Source organism: Eleutherodactylus coqui, chromosome 4 (assembly GCF_035609145.1).
Source record: "Eleutherodactylus coqui strain aEleCoq1 chromosome 4, aEleCoq1.hap1, whole genome shotgun sequence".
In the NCBI taxonomy this organism is placed as follows: domain Eukaryota; kingdom Metazoa; phylum Chordata; class Amphibia; order Anura; family Eleutherodactylidae; genus Eleutherodactylus; species Eleutherodactylus coqui.
The window spans coordinates 296,935,686-296,959,620 of NC_089840.1; the positions used below are offsets into that span (position 1 = coordinate 296,935,686).

Consider the following 23,935-nt stretch of genomic DNA (forward strand, 5'->3'; position numbering starts at 1 on the left):
GTGATCTGTAGGATACATGCGGGGACAGTGATCTGTACGATACATGCAGAGACAGTGATCTGTAGGATATATGGGGGGACAGTGATCTGTAGGATACATGGGGGGACAGTGATCTGTAGGATACATGTGGGGACAGTGATCTGTAGGATACATGTGGGGACAGTGATCTGTAGGATACATGAGGGGACAGTGATCTGTAGGATACATGTGGGGACAGTGATCTGTAGGATACATGTGGGGACAGTGATCTGTAGGATACATGGGGGGACCGTGATCTGTAGGATACATGGGGGGACAGTGATCTGTAGGATACATGCGGGGACCGTGATCTGTAGGATACATGTGGGGACAGTGATCTGTAGGATACATGGGGGGACAGTGATCTGTAGGATACATGCGGGGACAGTGATCTGTAGGATACATGCGGGGACAGTGATCTGTAGGATACATGGGGGGATAGTGATCTGTAGGATACATGCGGGGACAGTGATCTGTAGGATACATGCGGGGACCGTGATCTGTAGGATACATGTGGGGACAGTGATCTGTAGGATGCATGGGGGGACAGTGATCTGTAGGATACATGCGGGGACAGTGATCTGTAGGATACATGTGGGGACAGTGATCTGTAGGATACATGCGGGGACAGTGATCTGTAGGATACATGCGGGGACCGTGATCTGTAGGATACATGCGGGGACAGTGATCTGTAGGATACATGCGGGGACCGTGATCTGTAGGATACATGCGGGGACAGTGATCTGTAGGATACATGCGGGGACCGTGATCTGTAGGATACATGCGGTTACAGTGATCTGTAGGATACATGGGAGGACAGTGATCTGTAGGATACATGCGGGGACAGTGATCTGTAGGATACATGCGGGGACCGTGATCTGTAGGATACATGCAGGGATGTGTCCTATATGTATAGGTGACAGGTTACGTACAAGGGCAGTGTTCTGTACACAGTGATATATGTGCGGACATGTCATATATATGGTGATATGATATATACGATGATCCTTTATTCAGGGATACTTCCATCTGCTTTGTCTATGGTATCCTCAGCACCTTGAATTTTATTACTGTGGTGAATGGTGTATATAGCGTGTGTGCAGTGCGATGGTGAGTGATGTATATAGAGTAGAAGTAATGATGTATAGTGTGCATGCAGGGTGATGGTGAGTGATGGACAGCGAGTGTGGGGTGATGGTGAATATGGCATCCGTGGCCTCCTCTCTGGTGATTATACTGTCTTCTCTCCTCCCGTTGTGTATTATACTGATGGCTCCTTTCTTCTTCCAGTACTTGCAGATGAAGTGGCCGCTGCTGGACGTGCAGAGTAGACAAGCGATGAAGGACGCCCGCTCCCCGTCTCCAGGTCACATTGTAAGTCACCCTCAGACTTCTCTCTATGTGTTGGGTTCACAGGTTGTTGCCGGACGGCTCCTGTACAGCGTAGATTTACGTGCTCTGTTCGCAAACTGGGGCCGCTGAGCCGCCTTCACACCGGCAGGATGCGCCGCCGAATCTCCGCTTGCGTTAACTACAAGACAAATGAATGCGATTTAAGAAATCCCCGTCACATAGTTGAATTTTTCTGCCATAGAAACATGAGAAATTTGAAAAACGCTGCAGATTACGAATCCGCAGCGCCTGTTTATACTGCGTAAACCGTGAGCAAAGAGATGAATGGAGAACATGAAATCCACATAAAGATCTGCAAAAACACGCTTGTTTCAGATTTTGAAATGTTTCTGCAAATGCACTGAATCTGCTGGGAAATCTGCGGTTATTGATGTTTGCAAATGAAAGCGGTCTTCAGGCCGTCCGCTGAACGGACGAAAAGGGAAAGATCGGTGGGGGTCCGACCGCTGGAGTCACTGATCCTGAGAATGGGGGTCCTGCATCGCCCTCCTATCGCACAACTCACGATACATTGTATCATTTCTGCAGTGTGGTGGGGAATGGATGCGCCGGCCGCACCTGCGCAGCTCCAGCTCCAGCCCTCTCATTGGCGCAGGCGGCTGTGCTCGGCTATTTCTTTGTGCCCCGCTGAAATAAATGGGGCGATACTTCTGCTTCAGGGGCGCAGAGAGAGATAATCGAGCACAGCCGCCTGCGCCAATGGCAGGAATGGAGCTGGAGCTGCGCACGTGCGGCCAGCGGCTCCATTCCCCACCACATTGCAGAAATAATACAATATATCTTGGGACGTGAAATAAGGGCGCCGCTGATCCCTCATTCTCGGGATTGGCAGTTGAATCCCCCCAACGATCTACCAGTGGGTGGGCGAAAATTGAAAAATTGCCCCACTGCCAGAATACCCCTTTAAGTTCACCAGTGCAGGAAACTACCGGATCCCAGAAACGCGACACATTCCACTGCCGAGAGTCGCACATGAAGACGCCATTACATATACAACATCTGCAGCAAACTCCGCAAGGCTCGTTATGCTGCCCTCTCAGACATGTGTGTGAAGGTGGCATTAGCCTTAACAACAGTGCCAACCTTCCTGATAGGAGGACCGGCGTCCGACACCTGTTGGCTGGCGTGGGAAACTAGTTGTCAGGGTGAAATAATGAAGTGGCGGAGTCTTTCTTTTCCCATCACCTTGTCTGACGCAGTTGTGCCACGGGAGGGTACGAGGCGGCTGGTATGTCTGGGGCGCACTGCTTGTCTGCCGCTGGTTTTGTTTCAGTGTGACCCTATTGTCGGGCGGCGGGGCTGTGCCGCTATGCCCCTCACAAGTCATTACCTTGTGCTCGCTCCCAACTGCCAAGTGGTTTATACATGAGATGCAGAGGAAAGAATGACCCTATTATAATGCAAATCTGCTGCTGGCCAAATATCTCCGCAGCAGGTGATCGGATACTCAACCTGAAGGAACACAAGCTCCTTCTTGTTAGAAAATTTTCCCATAAAGGCGACGGCCTTCACTACAAACAAAATCCATAATTAAGTGGTAATGACTGTCGGTGAGGGCATTTCCTGCCTGTTAATGACCAGCTTCAGGGGCCCGTGGACCGAGGAGACCAAGCCAATCATTAAAACTGTGCCTAAACCGAGTCGCATCCTCTGCAGCCGATCTGCGGCTCTAGAACCTGCGCAGCCGGAGGAGAGCGGCGTTTGAAGGTTTCTCTGGTGAACCTTGGGCATTTTTTAACGTTTTAGGCTTCTGACATAGAAATAATTGCAATAAGGCACTCTAATTACCGAGCTGCCCGCAGCCAGAGAGACGCAGAGAGAAAGAAATCGCCAGTGTGCCCAAGGAGCCAAGCTGGCTGGTGAGGCGGCGGGGCCACGGGGTCAGCAGCGCGGTTCTCATTATTGTACTGCTTAAGGTGCAGGGAATCAGGATGCGGTAATTGTATGCGTCAGCACCAGCCGGCAACTTTGGGGTCTTGATGTCTAGGAGATATAGGAGGAGCAGCAGCCCTGGTGGCCACGCTAAGTCATGTGGCTTCTAATTATGCAGGTATAGGGACTGGTCCAAAAAATGACATCAATCACAAATGCAATCATTTACCCAACGTTTAGGAGCCTTGTGATTTTTATAGATAGATAAATATTAGAAAGATACATATGAGATAAATAGATAGATAGGAGATAGATAGATAGATAGATAGATAGACAGATAGACAGATAGATAGATAGATAGATAGATAGATAGATAGATAGATAGATAGATAGATAGATAGATAGGAGATAGATAGATATGAGACAGATAGATATGAGAGAGATAGATGGATAGATAGATAGATAGATGAGATAGATAGATATGAGATAGATAGATAGATAGATAGATAGATAGATATGAGATAGATAGATATGAGAGAGATAGATATGAGATAGATAGATAGATAGATAGGAGACATATAGATAGATAGATATGAGATAGATAGAAGATAGATAGATAGATAGATAGATAGATAGATAGATAGATAGATAGATAGATAGATATGAGATAGATAGATAGATATGAGACAGATAGATAGATAGATATGAGGTAGATAGGAGATAGATAGAAGATAGATAGATAGATAGATATGAGACAGATGGATGGATAGATAGATATGAGATAGATAGATAGATATGAGAGAGATAGATATGAGATAGATAGAAGATAGATATGAGATAGATAGATAGATAGGAGATAGATAGATAGATATGAGATAGATAGATAGATATGAGATAGATAGATAGATATGAGATAGATAGATATGAGACAGATAGATAGATATAAGAGAGATAGATAGATAAGATAGATAGATAGATATGAGATAGATAGATAGATAGATATGAGATAGATAGATAGATAGATATGAGAGAGATAGATAGAGAGATAGATAGATATGAGAGAGATAGATATGAGATAGATAGATAGATAGATAGATAGATAGATAGATAGATATGAGATAGATAGAAGATAGATATGAGATAGATAGAGAGATAGAGAGATAGATAGATAGATAGATAGATAGATAGATAGATAGATAGATAGATAGGAGATAGATAGATATGAGACAGATAGACAGATAGATAGATATGAGATAGATAGAAGATAGATAGATAGATATGAGATAGATAGATAGATAGACAGATAGATAGGAGATAGATAGATAGATAGATATGAGACAGATAGATGGATAGATAAGATAGATATGAGATAGATAGATAGATATGAGACAGATAGATATGAGAGAGATAGATAGAGAGATAGATATGAGATAGATATGAGATAGATAGATATGAGATAGATATGAGATAGATAGATATGAGAGAGATAGATATGAGAGAGATAGATGGATAGATAGATAGGAGATAGATAGGAGATAGATAGGAGAGATAGATAGATAGGAGAGAGATAGATAGATAAATATGAGATAGATAGATGTGAGACAGATAGATAGATAGATAGATAGATAGATAGATAGATAGATATGAGATAGATATGAGATAGATAGATAGATATGAGAGAGATAGATATGAGATAGATATGAGATAGATAGATATGAGAGAGATAGATGGATAGATAGATAGATAGATAGATAGATAGATAGATATGAGATAGATAGATAGATAGATAGATAGATAGATAGATAGATAGATAGATAGGAGATAGAGAGATAGATAGATAGATAGATATGAGATAGATAGATATGAGAGAGATAGATGGATAGATAGATAGATAGATAGAGAGATAGATAGATAGATAGATATGAGATAGATAGATATGAGAGAGATAGATGGATAGATAGATAGATAGATAGGAGACAGATAGATAGATAGGAGATAGATAGATAGGAGATAGATAGATAGATAGATAGATAGATAGATAGATAGATAGATAGATAGATAAATATGAGATAGATAGATGTGAGACAGATAGATATGAGACAGATATGAGATAGATAGATATGATATAGATAGGAGATGGATAGATAGATAGATAGATAGATAGATAGATAGATAGATAGATAGATAGATAGGATATAGATAGGAGATAGATAGATAGATAGATAGATAGATAGATAGATATGAGATGGATATGAGATAGATATGAGATAGATAGGAGATGGATAGATAGATAAACAGATAGATAGATATGAGATAGATAGATAGATAGGAGATAGATAGATAGATAGATAGATAGGAGATAGATAGATATGGGAGAGATATCAGAGAATTTCTGATGTACATTATAGTAAATCTGACAGGTCACATGACCACACCGTCTAAAGCAAGGCACCGCCTGTGTTTTTTTAAAAAAAGAGTGCTGAGCCCAACATAAAGACCAAAATAAGTTGCAATTTTGTCGCGTTCACCAAAATTGTGACTTTTCTGCACCAGAGAAGTGACGTACAGACATCAGTAGATTTGCCCCAATATGTTTAGCCTTGGAACTTAGTATCTGAGGAATTTCCTGACTTGTGAATAGCGTCTGCAATGTAGAATTACACGGATTTCCTTGCAGACCTCGAATGCTCTTCCAAGATCCGGATGATTGGGGCACTTTAAGCCCCACCCTGTTCTGCCAAGTACCACCCATAAAAGAAATACCTAATTTGTATGAAATTAGCATAAACCACGCCTCTTTAGTGGACTCTTTCTTGCCATCTTACTCCTTCTCTGCCTCTGGACCATTTTTCCCTCTAAGCAGTGCTTTCTGGCGAGGAATGTGTTAAAACAACATATTAGTGGGGCTTAGTGAGCCCAATAACTGCTCCGCCGCCCTGCAGAGTTTGGACCTTTTACCTCTTCTCGTTTCCGGAGCCCAGACTTTAGCGTGCGCCGCGCTCTGGACCGCCTGTCCTGCTGTATTATTGCATGCAGCGGATACAATGTAGCAGTGAGTGGTGCTGTGATACGTGCGGCTCCTGACAGCTCCTCTCCTCACCTTCCCCGGTCTGCATGCGCGCGGCCTCGCAGATCAGCGAGCTCCTTTTTATTTTTGGCCCGGCGCTGAGCGTATAAATCAGATGGCACTTCTGCTTCTACTATTAGTTTTTGGCAGCGAAGGGAACGAAGCTTTACTTAAATCCCCAGCAATAGTAATAAATTAGGAGTTTAGCGTGAATGAGCGCGCTGACACGCCGAGGAAAAACAACATTTACAGTTATTCTAAGTGTGCGAGATCTGGAGCGCAAAAGTGCGAGCGGCACAGAAACGGATCAGCAGCAATGGCCGCCTGACATGCTCCCCTCTCTGCGCTGCACAGAGGCGGTCTGATGGGCTTACAGCTGCGGTTAATGTGGCTTTGGGACTTGCGTCTTTATCCCGTCTTCACCTTTCTTGCCTTGTTTTATTTCATGCCGTAAATCTGCAGTCGCCGAGACGCCTTCGAAATGCTTCAGGGCTAGAAGGACCAAGAACTCCTTATATCCCCGGGACCGCACCGGTGTGGGATTTTCCTTTTGCCGTAGTCCTACTGATTAGACGACCGTCTATTTATGGGGGTCATAGTTTGGGGGGAGGGGGGGGGCTGTTCGTTGCCCCCTTTTACTATGAGCCAGAGTGATGATCTGCTGCAGATATTGGCTGTGACTGCAGAGTATGAGCGTGTATTACATGGCTGCCCAGACGGTGTAAGGCCCCCCGATAAGCTGAATGCTGGTAGACACACATGCTCCATCACCCCACAGCCCAGGGGAACCAATAGAAATAGCTTTCTGTTTGTGAGGGCAGTATAGGGGAGGACGTCTCCTTCTACAGAAGGCGTAAGAAGGGATTATATTATCAGCTTCCAGAGGGCGAAGGAGACTGATTCCGACCACAGCGCTGCCCCCAGCAGCAGCCGCAGCAGGATGCATGGAAATAAAAAAAAATGTTAAGCGATATATTTTTTTTTTGCTAGAAAAAGTATAAATTACTTAAAAACAGGGATTAATGGCAATCGTGGATTTGGACTGACTCATGGGGGAGGCCATTGTGAGGAGAATAAAGTTCATATGCTAAACAGGATGTGTAAGGCAAGAAAAGTGATGGAAGGGGACATTAAAGTTGCACCTCCACCTCAGGAATATGGATTGGCCTTCTCTACCTATCCACAGACCCACAAGGGAAGGAGATAGATAGATAGATATGAGATAGATAGATATAAGATAGATAGATAGATATGAGAAAGATAGATAGGAGATGGATAGATAGATATGAGACAGATAGATAGATATGAGACAGATAGATAGATAGATAGATAGATAGATAGATAGGAGATAGATAGATATGAGATAGATAGATAGATAGGAGATAGATAGATAGATAGATAGATAGATAGATAGATAGATAGGAGATAGATAGATAGGAGATAGATAGATAGGAGATAGATAGATACATAGATAGATAGGAGATAGATATGAGATAGATAGATAGGAGATAGATAGATAGATAGATGATAGATAGATAGATAGATAGATAGATAGGAGATAGATAGATACATAGATAGATAGATAGATATGAGATAGATAGATAGGAGATAGATAGATAGATAGATGATAGATAGATAGATAGATAGATAGATAGATATGAGATAGATAGATAGATAGATAGGACATACATAGATAGATATGAGATAGATAGATAGGAGATAGATAGATATGAGATAGAAAGATAGATATGAGATAGAAAGATAGATAGATAGATAGATAGATAGATAGGAGATAGATAGAAAGATAGATAGATAGATAGATAGATAGATATGAGATAGATGTGAATGAAGGTTCTTTGCCACAGTTTTGCACCTAGTAGCCATGCAGTGAAGTATCATTTGTGGAGACGGGGGACTGTGTGCAGATTTTTGTGGACGTTAATAGTTCGCCGTCTTGTGCTGAATATGTTGGGGGGGGGGGGGGGGGTCTCTAAGGTTTATTGTGATGTAAAACCCGGTAATGCAGCAGAATCCCCTCAGCTTGGTCTGGGATGGACTGCGATTACGGAGCACTTGCCGCGTGACTCCAAGTTGGAGGACACATTTTCTTGGCTCGTATTTCCTGCATATGATTTCAAGATGCACTTTTCCTGGCCGGGTTCCCACACAGCGATGTAGAGGAGGTCTAAAGCTTCCTAAGAGGTTTTTATGTTCCGTTTCTGTGCAGGGGGGATTCCACATAAAGTCCTGGACACAGCGAAATCCACCGTAACTGTAGAAGTTTCCACAATGAAAGAGTTAACAACTGTTATAAGAAGCAGAGCTCGGAATGATGCAGTAATCCTGTTCCCCACCAGACCCGTACGCGCCGTAATACCTATCCTGGGCTACAGCAGTGCCAGAAAATCGTATTTTATGAACCTATAGCTTCGTTGGGGGTCTTCTCATGTGACGTATCTGTAGCGGGGGGTTATGTCCCGTCCTCGGCATGTGGGAGGGGATTATGAAAAGGTCAAGACGCTCCTGGCACAGTGGTCTCCATCAGGTGGCAGTCAGGCATTTCTCAATGGGAAGCCCAATCGTATCCTGTATCAGTAGAGAGAAGCGGAAAGTCCTAGTAGGACGGAGAAGTGACCAGTTGGGTGCAGCATGGATTGGTGCATCGCTGGGTTGAATTTGTAGACTGTATTGACTAGTCTGCCCAATGTTCGCATCCAGTTTGACTCTTTTGGTAATGAGGCAGAAATGTTTCTGGTGTTGCTTAGTCTCAATGATGCCTCCGTGCCATCAAGTTGATTTCTTCATCCGGTTGGGTCTTCAGACATCATAGCTTCCATGATTACCTTTATCCATCTCTTCTTAAGGGCCCCATTGGTTTTCTATGACTCTGTTGGCTTCTTAAACGTGGTGTCTGATTATTAACCCTTCATTGACACTAAACTGATGTCACAAAAGCAGGCCGACCTTCCACCGACACAAGGCCTACTGCCAACCTGACCAGCCTAGACCTGTCTGGCTCCTTGAAACCAAATGGTGTTTGCAGTAAATCCTAAAGGTTTTGCTTCCTTTGTGCAGCCCATTGTGTGAAGTGTCTTTCGACATTAGCTTTACTGCGCGGCTCACAATGGAAGAATTCAGAATTGTGCGGGTAATGCTTTTGAATAAATGCAATTCAATTGTCTGCTGGTTATAAACATAATGTGTGAATCATTCAGCGCTGAGCTGGATCATAGTAGGGCCTTGAACTAATTCCAGCAGTTAAGAGCTGTTAGTCTCAGCTCAAACCGACTTCATTCAATTTGCGTTGCACATGTAATACAATGCAGCAACTATTGAATGGCGCTGAAAGGTTCCTCTGTAGGCTTTGTCATGGAATTGTATTCTTCACCTTCCATATACTGAGCAAGGCTGACTCTTTCAGAGAGCAAATTAGCTGTAGGACTTGTGTACATTCAGCACTGACTGTAATGAGCGGTTACATTGTATCGGACGCGATTATCTCATTGTTTCAGCCTAGTAGTGAATAGAAGGCTCTCTATATTAAATAGTCCGCTCCTGCCGAGGATGTGCAGCCGCAAGGAACGTTAACCCTTTAAGTTTACAGGTGAATCCAGATGTTTTATTTTTCATTATTGTGCAACATTTCTTATACAATGTATCGTTGTACAACATCCTACCAGCTGGGGGCGCCCCTGAGCCCGGACTAAAGTAGAGCCAAACTTCTGCAATCTTCAGGGTCAGAATGAACAGCACAAGCATGAGGTTACTGATGGGATTAGAGGAGCTGGAGGTGATCTATCAAGGACATCCAGAGAGAATGCCACGGCCCAGAAGTCAAATACTGTGATCACACACGGTGCTGGAGAAAGCGGCTGGTTTGCCTGGTTTGTGGGTGTTGGACAACCAGCATTTTGCTTTACTGTAGTGATATACTGGACTGTTCCCTGCACTGGTCTCACCTATTATAACCCATCATCTTAAATCATTATATATATATCTGCTTGCTGTTAAAGAATGGTAACGGGCACCCCCCGTGGGGTGTTTAGTGGGAATGAACGACAATCTATTTTTTAATTAAGCTTCACCTCTAACCCCGTCCGTCTGTACCCTCTCTGTGTAATAATACCTCTCTGTGCTATAGTGCCACACTCTGCCCCTTCAATGAAATAATACCACTCTATGCCCCTGAAATCAATAATGCTACTGTGTCCCCAAAGTAATGAAGTCCCTGTGTCCCCCCAAACAGATATTGCCCCTTTTGGACCCACACAAAGTAATAACTACTAATGCTGATTAATGGCTACACTGTATATTCGGGTGCCCTATAGTGCCAGGAATAGAAAATGGTGTAGTTACAGTACTGCAGTCTGCACAGTGCGTTGCCTCTAGTGGCAGGTATGGGTACTGCTTGTCTAATATGTGGCACCTTATTTGGCCGTAGTATGTGTATACTATAATATAACCCTCTCAGACACAAGTTGTGCATTATGTGGCCCCCTAGTGGTAAGGAGAAGCTCCAGCGCTGTAGGGGCAGAGAACATATGCTGCTTGTTTAATGTATGGCCCTTTAAGATCGAACGAGGCCACTGTATTTCTATAATATGTAACTTTCCAGTGACACAAATGAACACAACCCATAGGTCACGTGACCCTCTAGTGATTAGGAGTCGCTACAGCATCGCCCTCTAGGGGCAAGGAACATGTGCTGCATTGGTTGCATAGTGTGCATTGTGTACAGAATACCGCCCTCCAGTGTTCAGGGGCCGCACTGCCGTGGCTATGGGTTGGGCCTGCCGGGCCCATGATATTGACTTTGAACCTGCAGGACCTTTCCCACAATGCTGGATACGGTGACCTGCGCCCTCTGTCCTATAAGGCGATCAGCGCCACCTCGGACGTGATGGCGTATCAGGTGCCCGGGAACCGAGGGGCAGTGTAGGCATTGCCAGCGCGTATTACAGCATGTTTAAGAAGGCCCAATTGATTTCACTATTTCTCATTTTTTAACCCCCTGTCTCCTGCCAACATACATACAAACGCAGTGAATATGCACGCAACTGCGTGTTTTCCGCGTTTTTACGCAATCCCACAGACTTTATTGGGCGATTTTGGGTCGTGATTATAAACAAAAAGACACGGTGGGATTTTTTTCACGAAAGTCGCATGAAAAATGGACTCGTCTGAATATATCAGCGCGAATCAGTGGGGCTTATTCTGAGCATATTTTACACATTAATAATACGTACATAAGGACTCGGGCGCAGGGAGGCGGAGGATGCGTCACACGCATAGCATGCAGTACACAGTGTACACGCCTGTAACGTGTGATGGGCGTCTTACACCACAATAGGACGTGCTGCACGTGACGCATGGGAAACAGACTGAGCGGCCCAATATAAATCCACGGGCTTGTAGGACGGCGTATTGTGAGCGTGTAACCCGCCAGTATCAGCGAGCCCGGGTGCGGAGCAGGAATACGCCGTGTGAATGAGCCCCACCGTTTATTCACATGATATATTCAAGTATATTATGTGAAACGGTCGTATTCCCTGCGGGGTTTTTTAATCCGACGAAAATCATGAGCAAAATTAAAAGTCGCAGCTTGACCTATTTTGTGATTTTCCGCCAAATATCGCTTATTCAAGTCTTTGGGTGCATTTAGAAAAAAAAAGGATTCTGGTCAGACGCTCCTCTCTACTGGTGGTCTGTAGGGGGCGTCCCGAGCCCAGTCACCTTGTGTGCCCCATCCACTGGTCCCAACACCCCCTAACAGTCTGGTCAGACGCTCCTCTCTACTGGTGGTCTGTAGGGGGCGTCCTGAGCCCGGTCACCTTGTGTGCCCCCATCCACTGGTCCCAACACCTCCTAACAGTCTGGTCAGACGCTCCTCTCTACTGGTGGTCTGTACGGGGCATCCTGAGCCCGGTCACCTTGTGTGCCCTCATCCACTGGTCCCAACACCTCCTAACAGTCTGGTCAGACGCTCCTCTCTACTGGTGGTCTGTAGGGGGCGTCCTGAGCCCAGTCACCTTGTGTGCCCCCATCCACTGGTCCTTACACCTCCTAACAGTCTGGTCACATGCTCCTCTCTACTTATGGTCTGTAGGGGGCGTCCTGAGCCCGGTCACCTTGTGTGCCCTCCCACATCCACTGGTCCCAACACCTCCTAACAGTCTGGTCAGATGCTCCTCTCTACTGGTGGTCTATAGGGGGCAACCTGAGCCCGGTCACCTTGTGTGCCCTCACACATCCACTGGTCCCAACACCCCCTAACAGTCTAGTCAGATGCTCCTCTCTACTGGTGGTCTGTAGTGGGCATCCTGAGCCCGGTCATCTTGTGTGCCCCCATCCACTGGTCCCAACACCCCCTAACAGTCTTGTCAGACGCGCCTCTCTACTTATGGTCTGTAGGGGGCGTCCTGAGCCCGGTCACCTTATGTGTCCTCACATATTCATTGATCCCAACACCTCATAACAGTCTGGTCAGACGCTCCTCTGTACTGGTGGTCTGTAGGGGGCGTCCTGAGCCCGGTCACCTTATGTGACCTCATCCACTGGTCCCAACATCCCCTAACAGTCTGGTCAGATGCTCCTCTCTACTGGTGGTCTGTAGGGGGCATCCTGAGCCCGGTCACTTTGTGTGTCCCCATCTACTGGTCCTAACACCCCCTAACAGTCTGGTCAGAATGGCCGGTGGGGGACAATTCATCGATACGACCATCCAGCTTCTCCCATCCCAATACTGCGGCCCTCTCAGACTCTGGTAACGAGGGAAATCTCTTCTCTGTGTCGCAGAGGCGTCTAGTGGTCAACAAGCTGTACAGATGCGGAAGAAGAAGAGATCACTACACACAAGGAGCCTCCGAGAGCCTCTTATAGGCCAAGGGGGGAAACCACAAGACCGTCCATCTAATCACCACAACTCTCATCATCTACAGATCTGCCTGAGATGGAACCGCAGGACTGGTTATACAGCAGAACGACACCTTCTTCTGGCCGCGGGGTGGGGGGGTGGGGCTTCTGACAAGGAGTTTTAAAGCTTTGCCTGTAGTGAATATCATTAGATCTGATGGGGATTCTGGTGATATTTTGGTTACTATGACTTCTCTACATTTCGGTTGGTTGTGGCGGCTCCTCGCTGACTTCAGTAATTGTTGCAGAATCTCTCCCGTTTTCCGCCACTGCCGGTGATCTGATCTACAGAAGCAGTGAACGGTCTCACACCCGCAGGGTCCCTTGGTTTCTCTCTTTGCTGACGACTCCGGCCCAAACCCTTTTTTTTTCAGTTTAAGTAATTGTCACATTATTATGTGTCGCAGTGACTTCATAGTCTATTACAGCTGCAGGCGTCTGTATTGGTGCGTCCTCGGAGGCTGCTGGGTCTGTCATATTCGTAGTCCGGGGGGAATTGGCAACTGCGGGGTCAGAGGTCAGGCTGATGGACTTTATGCAGTAACAACATCCCAGATGTCGGACCACTACGTGGGGATGAGGGACCCCCAGTCCAGGCCGCAGCGCCATACTGCGGCCGTAGCACTTGTGTAAAGTTGTGTGTATATATATATATATTGCATTAGATGAGCTCCTCTGCAGACCGTATCATGATGGAGCAGCTCCTCGCACGATACGACCAGCGCCGGCTCACACAAGCGTGATTTCATCATCTATTACGCACGTATAATACGCCATGAATGGAGGCAATGGAGGCACTCAGCCCCGCCCCCACTAACGTATAATCACACGTACGAAAGAGCGCATATAATGCGCGTACAACCCTAATGTTCTCTATGGGTGCGTAATAAACGCTGTACAGACACAGAAGACTGCGCATGACTGCGTGCCTGAGATGCGTGCCTGAGATACATGCCTGAGATACGTGCCTGAGATACAGGCCTGAGATACGTGCCTGAGATACGTGCCTGAGATACGTGCCTGAGATACGGGCCTGAGATACGGGCCTGAGATACGGGCCTGAGATACGGGCCTGAGATACGGGCCTGAGATACGTGCCTGAGATACGTGCCTGAGATGCGTGCCTGAGATACATGCCTGAGATACGTTCCTGAGATACGTGCCTGAGATACGTGCCTGAGATACATGCCTGAGATATGTGCCCGAGATACATGCCTGAGATACGTGCCTGAGATACGTGCCTGAGATACGTGCCGGGGATACGTGACTGAGATACTGCCTGAGATACGGGCCTGAGATACGTGCCTGAGATACGTGCCTGGGATACGTGCCTGAGATACGTGCCTGAGATACGGGCCTGAGATATGTGCCTGAGATGCGTGCCTGAGATACGTGCCCGAGATATGTGCCTGAGATACGTGCCTGAGATACGTGCCTGGGATACGTGCCTGGGATACGTGCCTGAGATACGGGTCTGAGATACGGGCCTGAGATACGTGCCTGAGATACGTGCCTGAGATACGGGCCTGAGATACGGGCCTGAGATACGTGCCTGAGATACGGGCCTGAGATATGTGCCTGAGATGCGTGCCTGGGATACGTGCCTGGGATACGTGCCTGGGATACGTGCCTGGGATACGTGCCTGAGATACGTGCCTGAGATACGGGCCTGAGATACGTGCCTGAGATACGGGCCTGAGATACGGGCCTGAGATACGGGCCTGAGATACGGGCCTGAGATACGTGCCGGGGATACGCTGTCCTGCACAGTGCAACATTTGCAGAGTGAGAGTCGGCTCACAAAGCGGTAAAACGCTGCATCTCACGCTCGTGTGCGCCGGACCGCAGGCTGCCCTCACATGGGGCGTTTTTTAGTTGCGACTTTCTACTGCAATTAAACAATGCACCCAAATAACACATTTATTGTGAACTCAGCCTTAGATACACAGCCCAGCAGACAGCATCACCCATCACAGGATTAGATACAGCAGCTCCATAGACTGTATCACACCGGACAGGATTAGATACACGGCTCAGCACATAGTATCACACATGATGGGATTAGATACACAGCTCAGCAGACAGCATCACCCATCACAAGATTAGATACAGCAGCTCCAGAGACTGTATCACACCGGACAGGATTAGATACACGGCTCAGCACATAGTATCACACATGATGGGATTAGATACACAGCTCAGCAGACGGTATCACACAGGATGGGATTAGATACACAGCTCAGCAGATAGTATCACACATGATGGGGTTAGATACACAGCTCAGTAGACGGTATCACACAGGATAGGATTAGATACACAGCTCAGCAGACAGTATCACACCGGACAGGATTAGATACACGGCTCAGCACATAGTATCACACATGATGGGATTAGATACACAGTTCAGCAGACAGTATCACACAGGATAGGATTAGATACACAGCTCAGCAGACAGTATCACACAGGATAGGATTAGATACACGGCTCAGCAGACAGTATCACACAGGATAGGATTAGATACACGGCTCAGCAGACAGTATCACACAGGATAGGATTAGATACACAGCTCAGCAGACAGTATCACACAGGATAGGATTAGATACACGGCTCAGCAGACAGTATCACACAGGATAGGATTAGATACACGGCTCAGCAGACAGTATCACACAGGATAGGATTAGATACATGGCTCAGCAGACAATATCACACAGGACAGGATTAGATACACAGCTCAGCAGACAGTATCACACATGATGGGATTAGATACACGGCTCAGCAGACAGTATCACACATGATAGGATTAGATACAGGAGCTCAGCAGACAGTATCACACAGGATAGGATTAGATACATGGCTCAGCAGACAGTATCACACATGATAGGATTAGATACCCAGCTCAGTTTACAGTATCACACATGACAGGATTACATACACAGATCAGCAGGTGGTATCACCCATGAGCAGCTTAGATACATGTGGGATATATCGTTCCCTGACCAGGTGAGCCCCTCCTCCTGGCTGCGCCGCCTGGTGTCGCCGCTCCTTCCGCTCGCCTCCATAACTGTTTTGTTTGCATTGAACATCGAGATTTATACATTTTTAATAACTCGGTTCCTTTTTTATTTTTTAAAGTCGACAGAAACAAAACACATTCTCTCCCCTTGTCATGTATATAGAGGAGCGGATCAGATGAAAGGATCATTGCTTTTGGCATTGTATGTATTCCTTGCCTGTAAAATACCTTCCTTTATGTTTTGTGTTCTTGTTTTCCTCCATGAGGGGGGATCCCATTCATTTTGCACAAAACTCCGCTCTTATCAGAGGTTTTCACTGGGAATTTTACATCAAAGTCCCCGACATGAATGTCTTATTAAATATTTTTACAATCCTCTCTTTGGTTCTTACAGAATAAATGGGCGCTCCGTGTCTAGAACCACTTTTCATGAAATCCGGATCGCATGGCGCTCTTTAGCGTCTCGACAGGTGGCTAATTTTTTTTCTAGGGGCGCCCCTTCCCCTTGCTTTAGGGAAACTCTGTAGGTCTGTGGATGTTAACCCTTTTCCATCTTCTTCATTGTGTCATAGACTGGAGTCATTGGTGAAATGCGTGAGCATGAAGGTGCAGTTCTCCTTCTGCCCTGTAGGGGGCACTGCATGGGAATCACAGCATCCTCATTAGTACGTGCAGCGATGACTCTACTGTAAAGCCCTGTTTAGGCAGAGGCGGCTTATTGGCCGTATACACTAAGCTGTTTGACAAAATGTTAGAATTTAATTAGCCGACTTCAAAGGTGCCGCGTCTTCTGTGATGGCTGAGGATCGAGAGCGGCTGAAGACGGTTAAATCTGCCTGACCTGACACCCCGGTGACATTTCCCTCATCACCTCCATCAGACCCGGAGCAGATCATTAGTCCTCGAGCTATCAGCCCTGATTACGGTGAGGTAACATGGTCTACACCCGCCGGTTACGTCACATATATATAAGACGCTCGGATTATAAGACGCACTCAGGTTTGAGTGCAAGGAAACAGCTGAGACTCCGAACCCCAATAGACTAATATCCGTGCGGCTCTACAGTGTGTTCTATCATGGTGCATAGATCACCCTGGGCCAAGGCTTATTACAGCGATCAGCCATGTTGGCGGTTTCCTCCATTTTTTTCATTTGCAGCAGTTCAGCATAATGCAATAAACATGGCTGAGAATCGCAGCAAACAGCGGCGGATCGCTGCCGCCTCCAGTCATGCTGCTGAGCGATGCGGGTTGTATCGCTGCGACCCGGCGGCTGCAGCAGATGACTTCCGTCTTGTAGCCGTTGTAACATGAGACTCAGCGATACAGAGATGCGCATTTTGATACAATGTGTCCTACAACAGATACAACATCCACCAAGGTGAACGGAGACTCCCATAGTCAAGTAAGAGTCGCACAAGTTTTTACTGCCTTCTCTTGCTGGCTGAACTTGCTGAATGTGCAAACCTCCTTTGGCTGCTAATGTGTAACTTCAGTCTTCCACCCGTTCACTTAAATTGGGGAAAATACAGCATATAACGCCAGCAGCGGCCCTGTAATATATGTCTGTGGCACGGTAATTTAGAAAGTGATAGATACGATGATATCACTTGAGGCTGCCCATTGTCATTTCCATTTGATGTATTTTCTTTCCTTGTATCTTCCAGTCGCCGTGTCTTACAGTCACCATATCTTCCAGTCACCGTGTCTTCCAGTCGTCGTATCTTCCAGTCGTCGTATCTTCCAGTCGTCGTATCTTCTAGTCGCTGTGTCTTCCAGTCGCTGTATCTTCCAGTCGCTGTATCTTCCAGTCGCTGTATCTTACAGTCGCCGTATCCTCCAGTCGTTGTGTCCTTCAGTCTCCGTGTCTTCCAGTCACTGTATCTTCCAGTCGTCGTGTCTTTCACTTGCTGTATTTTACAGTCGTCATATCCTCCAGTTGCTGTATCTTCCAATCGCTGTGTTTTCCAGTCACCGTGTCTTCCAGTCGCCGTATCTTCCAGTTGCCGTATCTTCCAGTCGCCGTATCTTCCAGTCGCCGTATCTTCCAGTCGCCGTATCTTCCAGTCGCCGTGTCTTACAGTCGTCGTATCCTCCAGTCGTCGTATCCTCCAGTCGTCGTATCCTCCAGTTGCAGTGTCTTCCAGTCACCGTGTCTTACAGTCGCCGTATCTTACAGTTGTCGTGTCTTCCAGTCGCCGTGTCTTCCAGTCGCCGTGTCTTCCAGTCGCCGTGTCTTCCAGTCGCCGTGTCTTCCAGTCGCCGTGTCTTCCAGTCGCCGTGTCTTCCAGTCGCCGTGTCTTCCAGTCGTCGTATCTTCCAGTCGTCGTATCTTCCAGTCGCCGTGTCTTCCAGTCGCTGTATCTTCCAGTCGCTGTGTCTTCCAGTCGCCGTGTCTTCCAGTCACTGTATCTTCCAGTCGTCGTGTCTTTCACTCACTGTATTTTACAGTCGTCGTATCCTCCAGTTGCTGTATCTTCCAATCGCTGTGTTTTCCAGTCGCCGTGTCTTCCAGTCGCCATATCTTCCAGTCGCCGTATCTTACAGTTGTCGTATTTTCCAGTCGCTGTATCTTACAGTCATCGTATCCTCCAGTCGCCGTGTCTTACAGTTGGCGTATCCTCCTGTTGCCGTGTCTTACAGTCGCCATATCTTACAGTTGTCGTATCCTCCAGTTGCCATATCTTACAGTCGTCGTATCCTCCAGTCGCCGTGTCTTACAGTCGCCGTGTCTTAGTCGTCACATCTTCCAGTCGTCGCATCTTCCAGTCGTCGTATCTTCCAGTTGCCGTGTCTTACAGTCGCCGTGTCTTACAGTCGTCGTATCCTCCAGTCGCCATATCTTACAGTCGTCGTATCCTCCAGTCCTTGTACCCTCCACTTGTTGTAACTTTCAGCCCTTGTATCTTCCACTTGTTATGTCTTCCAGTCATCATATACTCTTGTCGTTGTATCTTCCATTTCTCATATCCTTTTGTTGTATCTTCCGGTCCTTCTATCTTCCAGTCCTCTGTATCCTCATATTTGCTGCTACAGTAAGAGATAAATAGTTAACATGGAGGTGTTTTCCTTCCTGTGTGGATGCAGTTTGATGGCTTTGGGGCACATATCATTTAATATGCATGGTAACGAGGGAAGCAGGAGTAGGTACGACTGCAAGGTCATCTACAGGATGACCAAGGAGAGACACAGAGAACAAAGACTTTCTTTTCCGATCTTCACCTCCAGGCAAAGTAAAACGAAGACCCTTCTTAATCGACTGCGCTAATTGACTGCCAGTGCAGGAACTTCCCTTTCTATGTAAAAATATGTTTCACCAGAGATCTCAGTGGAGGAGCTCAGGCCAAGGTGGAACCTGAGGAGGATATCTGCTCTCCAAAGTCATTTTTTTTGTAAAAACTTCCTTGACAGTCCTGGCCTTAAGACGTACGTTACTCACACGCAGGTCCATTGGTGTCAACGTTAAAATATCACTATGGGGTTGGTGATTTTTTTTAAAGGGGAAGACCCTGTATGAATGTCCACCAGGTTGGATTCTCTGTAGATGTATTGAAGTGCAGCCTGTTGCGCCTCCAGTAAGGGTGAGGCTTATCTGCAAGAGATACAGTAGCAGAAGAATGGTGCTGGTAGAGATGGAAATGACCCAATATCTACATGTGTGGTCTTACTGTTATAATGCTTAGATCAAACTCAAGGCCACCTCCCAAAAGTAGAGCATCCATCAAGCTCAACTCCAAGGCGATCTGTGTCCTTCATACCTGACCAGTGATGCCGTCTGTCCCCTCGCTGATTAGCTTACACTCTGGTGTGCAGAGGTGAAGGACATGTTCAGATCTCTGTGGGCACAAACGCTACATGATCATGGTGCAGGGATAGATCTATCTTCATCCGTTTAGTCCGGCAACTCTCGGACACTTTATGGATCGGCCCCCTTTACACGGCTCTGCTCTGTACGGCTTCTTTCAGCTCAATCATTTGCATGTTGGTGTCTCTGTTCCATAATCTTCTGCGCCAATGAAAACTTTGTGTTGATGCGATCTAGGACTGTTTTGTTGGTGATCTAGGCAGTCCAAGGAATCTGTAGGAGTTTCCTCCAGCACCAAAGTTTGAAGGCATCAATCTTCTTCATGTCCATTTTCTTAAGTGTCCAACTTTTGGCCAGCAAAGTTGTATCATCTGCAGATCTGAGATTGTTGATGTTACTTCCCCCGATCTCGGCTCCAGTGTTGGATTCGTCTGAACTGCATTGCCTGAAGATCACCTCGGAAATACAGGTTGAACAATGCAGGGGATAAGATCAGCCTTTCCCAATCCTGAACCATATCATGTCACCATTGGAGGTCCTGATCGTAGCCTCTTGGTTCGCATATAACAACTGCATGGTTTGCCCTGGGTCTCCCATTTGTCTTACCCATGGCCACAGCTTGTGGTCAGAGCCTTGTTACATGAGTGACGAGCTCTCTGGTGTGTGATGCAGAAGTAGTCAGAGCCTTGTTACATGAGTGACGAGCTCTCTGGTGTGTGATGCAGAAGTAGTCAGAGCCTTGTTACATGAGTGACGAGCTCTCTGGTGTGTGATGCAGAAGTAGTCAGAGCCTTGTTACATGAGTGATGAGCTCTCTGGTGGGGCCTTTTTTGTTTGCCTCTTCCAATCCCATGCATTGTACGTTCCAAAACTGATCTTGGTCTTTCTTCGCTTCGCGCTGAAACTGGGCATTTAGCGACTAGAAATCATCCCTGATTCCTGTAGCTTTTGCTGCTCGTCGCATGTCGGCGATTCGCATGGCGTCTGCTGAAAGCCGACTAGTTATTCTTGTTGCTTTTTCACATGGTATATTTTCGATTGCAATGTTTTCATTTCCTCCCGTCGTTCGTCCGGTTCTTTTTTAATGGTATTAAGCTATTCGAACTGACTCTTTACTTCTCCTGCGTAGGCGAGCGGCACGGAGTCGCTGTGGAGCTTCAGTGCTGCTGCTGTTCTTCTGCCATTGGTGAAACGTAGTTTGATTTTGCAACAAGCCATTGGCGGTCAGAACTAAGATCTGCGCCTGGGAACGTTTTTGCCTCACCTTTGGGGGCACAAGATGTAATTAGTTTGACTGCGGTGAACCTCGTTAGGAGACGTCCAGCTGTATAAGTGACGTTTTGGTTGTGCAAATAAAGTTTACAATTTATTAGTCGGTTTTCTTGGCAACATTTGTTGGTGCCTACCATTAGAGTTATGGCGTCCTCTGATGTTCCTCCATTAATGTAAGAATCTGAGCTACCTGAAGCTGCCACTTGGGGGCCCTTCTGTATACAAATAGCTTCTATTGATGTGAACAGGAGCTGCATCTAGACTGCCCCCTAGTGGTGGCAGCAGGCACCTGAAATATTTGGGGATGCTTGTAGGGAACAGGTTATGCTGCTTTGGAGCTGTATGAAGTATATTAGAAAATTGCATTAAACGATTTGTCCTGCTGACTGTAATGATCGGGTCACTTTAATAAGCCGTAGCGATGCGAGACGAGCGTAGCCTGTGTGACAGGTACACCGGGGATTCCTTTTAATCAGTTCCCTGTACACGGTATTACACGTTGAATAGACACTAATTGCTGAACCTGGCCAGGAATTAAGTGGCATTCCTCACCTCCCCTGGACTACAGGTGGTCACACCTGAGCGCGCTCCGCTGCCAGGCCAAGGCTATTACATGGCGTCTGAGAACAGGTAACTTCTGGTGTAATCGAAGTCCCTTCTTTGTAATTACCTGGACGTTTGCCACTTCAGGCAGCTGCAAAGTCAGGGCAGTGAACCCTGGTAGGAACTGAGAAAAAATCCTTGGGCAGATGAAAGATGCCATCAGTCTCCTCCATCCCACACCTTCAGACACAAGATGCATCCTCCTCATTAAGGACAGTGACCAAGATGGATCTGCCCTCACTCGGCCGGCGCGTCTTACAATTCTGCATTGTGAATTTTTCATTCAGTACATTAAATTTTACAGTTTCCTCCATGAATACGAGAGCTCCGCTCCTCCCGGAAGAGTGGATCATCCTTGTGATACAGAATCTGATGGAGTAATCATGTTGTATCAGCGCCTCCTCCCATAGGGACTCCGCTCGCTGCCCCCCCAACCGCCGCTGCAGATAATGCCTTCACCATGCGCTGATTCCAGCCCATTCTCCCTAATTTGTCGTTCACCTTCTACCTTATTATTTTTAGCATTAGGCTGATATTTTGTGAACATCGATGCTTGAATTGAAGAGCTGCATCAGCCGCATTTACTGATAGCCCCATGTCTGTGCTGGAGTGCACTTGGAATAAGACAAGAGGGAGCATCCTTGAGACGGCTCTCAGTAACGTCTCCTGCCTGTTATCTGCCGTGAACCCGCTCTTCAAGTTTAAGGCTCTTTTTTATTGTATCTCTTCTTGTAGATACTGGTAACAAGCATTGCTAAATTGTATCAGCAACCGCATAGGGTGGGGGAAGGGGACAACCCCAGTGGACTCGCTAGCTGGGTCCCTGGTTTCATCCTCTGGTCGGTTACTGCAGTTCTATAGGTGTTGTGGGTGCCCATGAATATTCACCTCACTTGTTGGATACATAGGATGTGGAGGTTTAAGTTCTGCCCGTATCCTCCACCAATTGCTCCATTCTCTGTCGTTTATGGGATGTCATGACAGGATCGTTGGTTGCAACGTGAATTTGATTTGCATGGTTGCTTTCTAGGCTATGTCCTGCCGTCAAAAGGATAGAAACCACAATGGACCCTATTATGGATCGGTGGGTCTGTTGGGACATGGCGCAGTGTTGGCATCACAGGGTCATGGCTTCCATTGTGACACAACCAATACAAAAATAACCAATGCGATGTGGAAAACCAATGTAAAAACAGGACACAATATTTAGCGTGAACATGACCCAAAACTGAAAAATGCCATAAATGAGAACATTTCCACGATGATGCATCACGCTCCAGTAAAGCTTCTTGAAGGACATGGGTACAAATATGGAATCGTAAAAGCCTCATTATTTCTATGTCTTTGGAAGTTTTTTTAGTTATTTGTACATTTTGATGCCTTTACTGTAGGTAATGATGGGCATGATTTGGATTCACAAGCCCCACTAGCCATAGGGAGATTGGCCATAGGCTCTACAAGGAGAAATCCTAATAGGCAGGTCTGATCGGGCAGGGCAGGCGTCAGCACACAGGCAAATGTCAACGAAGCCTGCACTCCGGCGGGCGCACTGTGGCTGAATAAGGGTTTTCGGGGAGCACTTCCTGCAGATCCCACTCTTCCGGTGGATCAGATGGCCCAGCGAGCAGCTGCAGTGGGGATCCTTTTATTAGGAAGGCAGCATGTCTGTCTAGTGGGAAAGTGGTGCTTGCGCCTGTGTCAACACAGGACCATGGCTACGTGGTAAAACCTGTATGAGGAGCGGGAGTGCAGCGTAACTTGAAGCGCCAGTAGCACAATTTTACACATTTTCTATACTAACTTCCTAACCCCCAATGCGGCTACACCTAACATTTTGCTGACCCTGCTTACTTCTACTGGCCACATTGGCTGGTGATTTGGACCTACCTACGGATTGAGTCCACTTTTAGATTTTCCAGTCTGTTCCTGATACCAGTCCCTAATATCCCTCTATACCCATC

At 46.5% G+C, this 23,935-nt stretch overlaps 1 protein-coding gene across 34 annotated transcripts in view; it reads left to right on the forward strand.

Moving 5' to 3' along the window:
• Positions 1-23,935, forward strand: part of TCF7L2 (transcription factor 7 like 2) — a 236,613-nt gene that overhangs the window by 150,844 nt on the left and 61,834 nt on the right. For all 34 annotated transcript variants that reach the window (XM_066601449.1, XM_066601461.1, XM_066601466.1 and 31 more), the window contains one exon: positions 1,309-1,392. In XM_066601449.1, the coding sequence (XP_066457546.1) occupies positions 1,309-1,392 (84 nt within the window). The remainder of the gene's footprint in view (positions 1-1,308; positions 1,393-23,935) is intronic.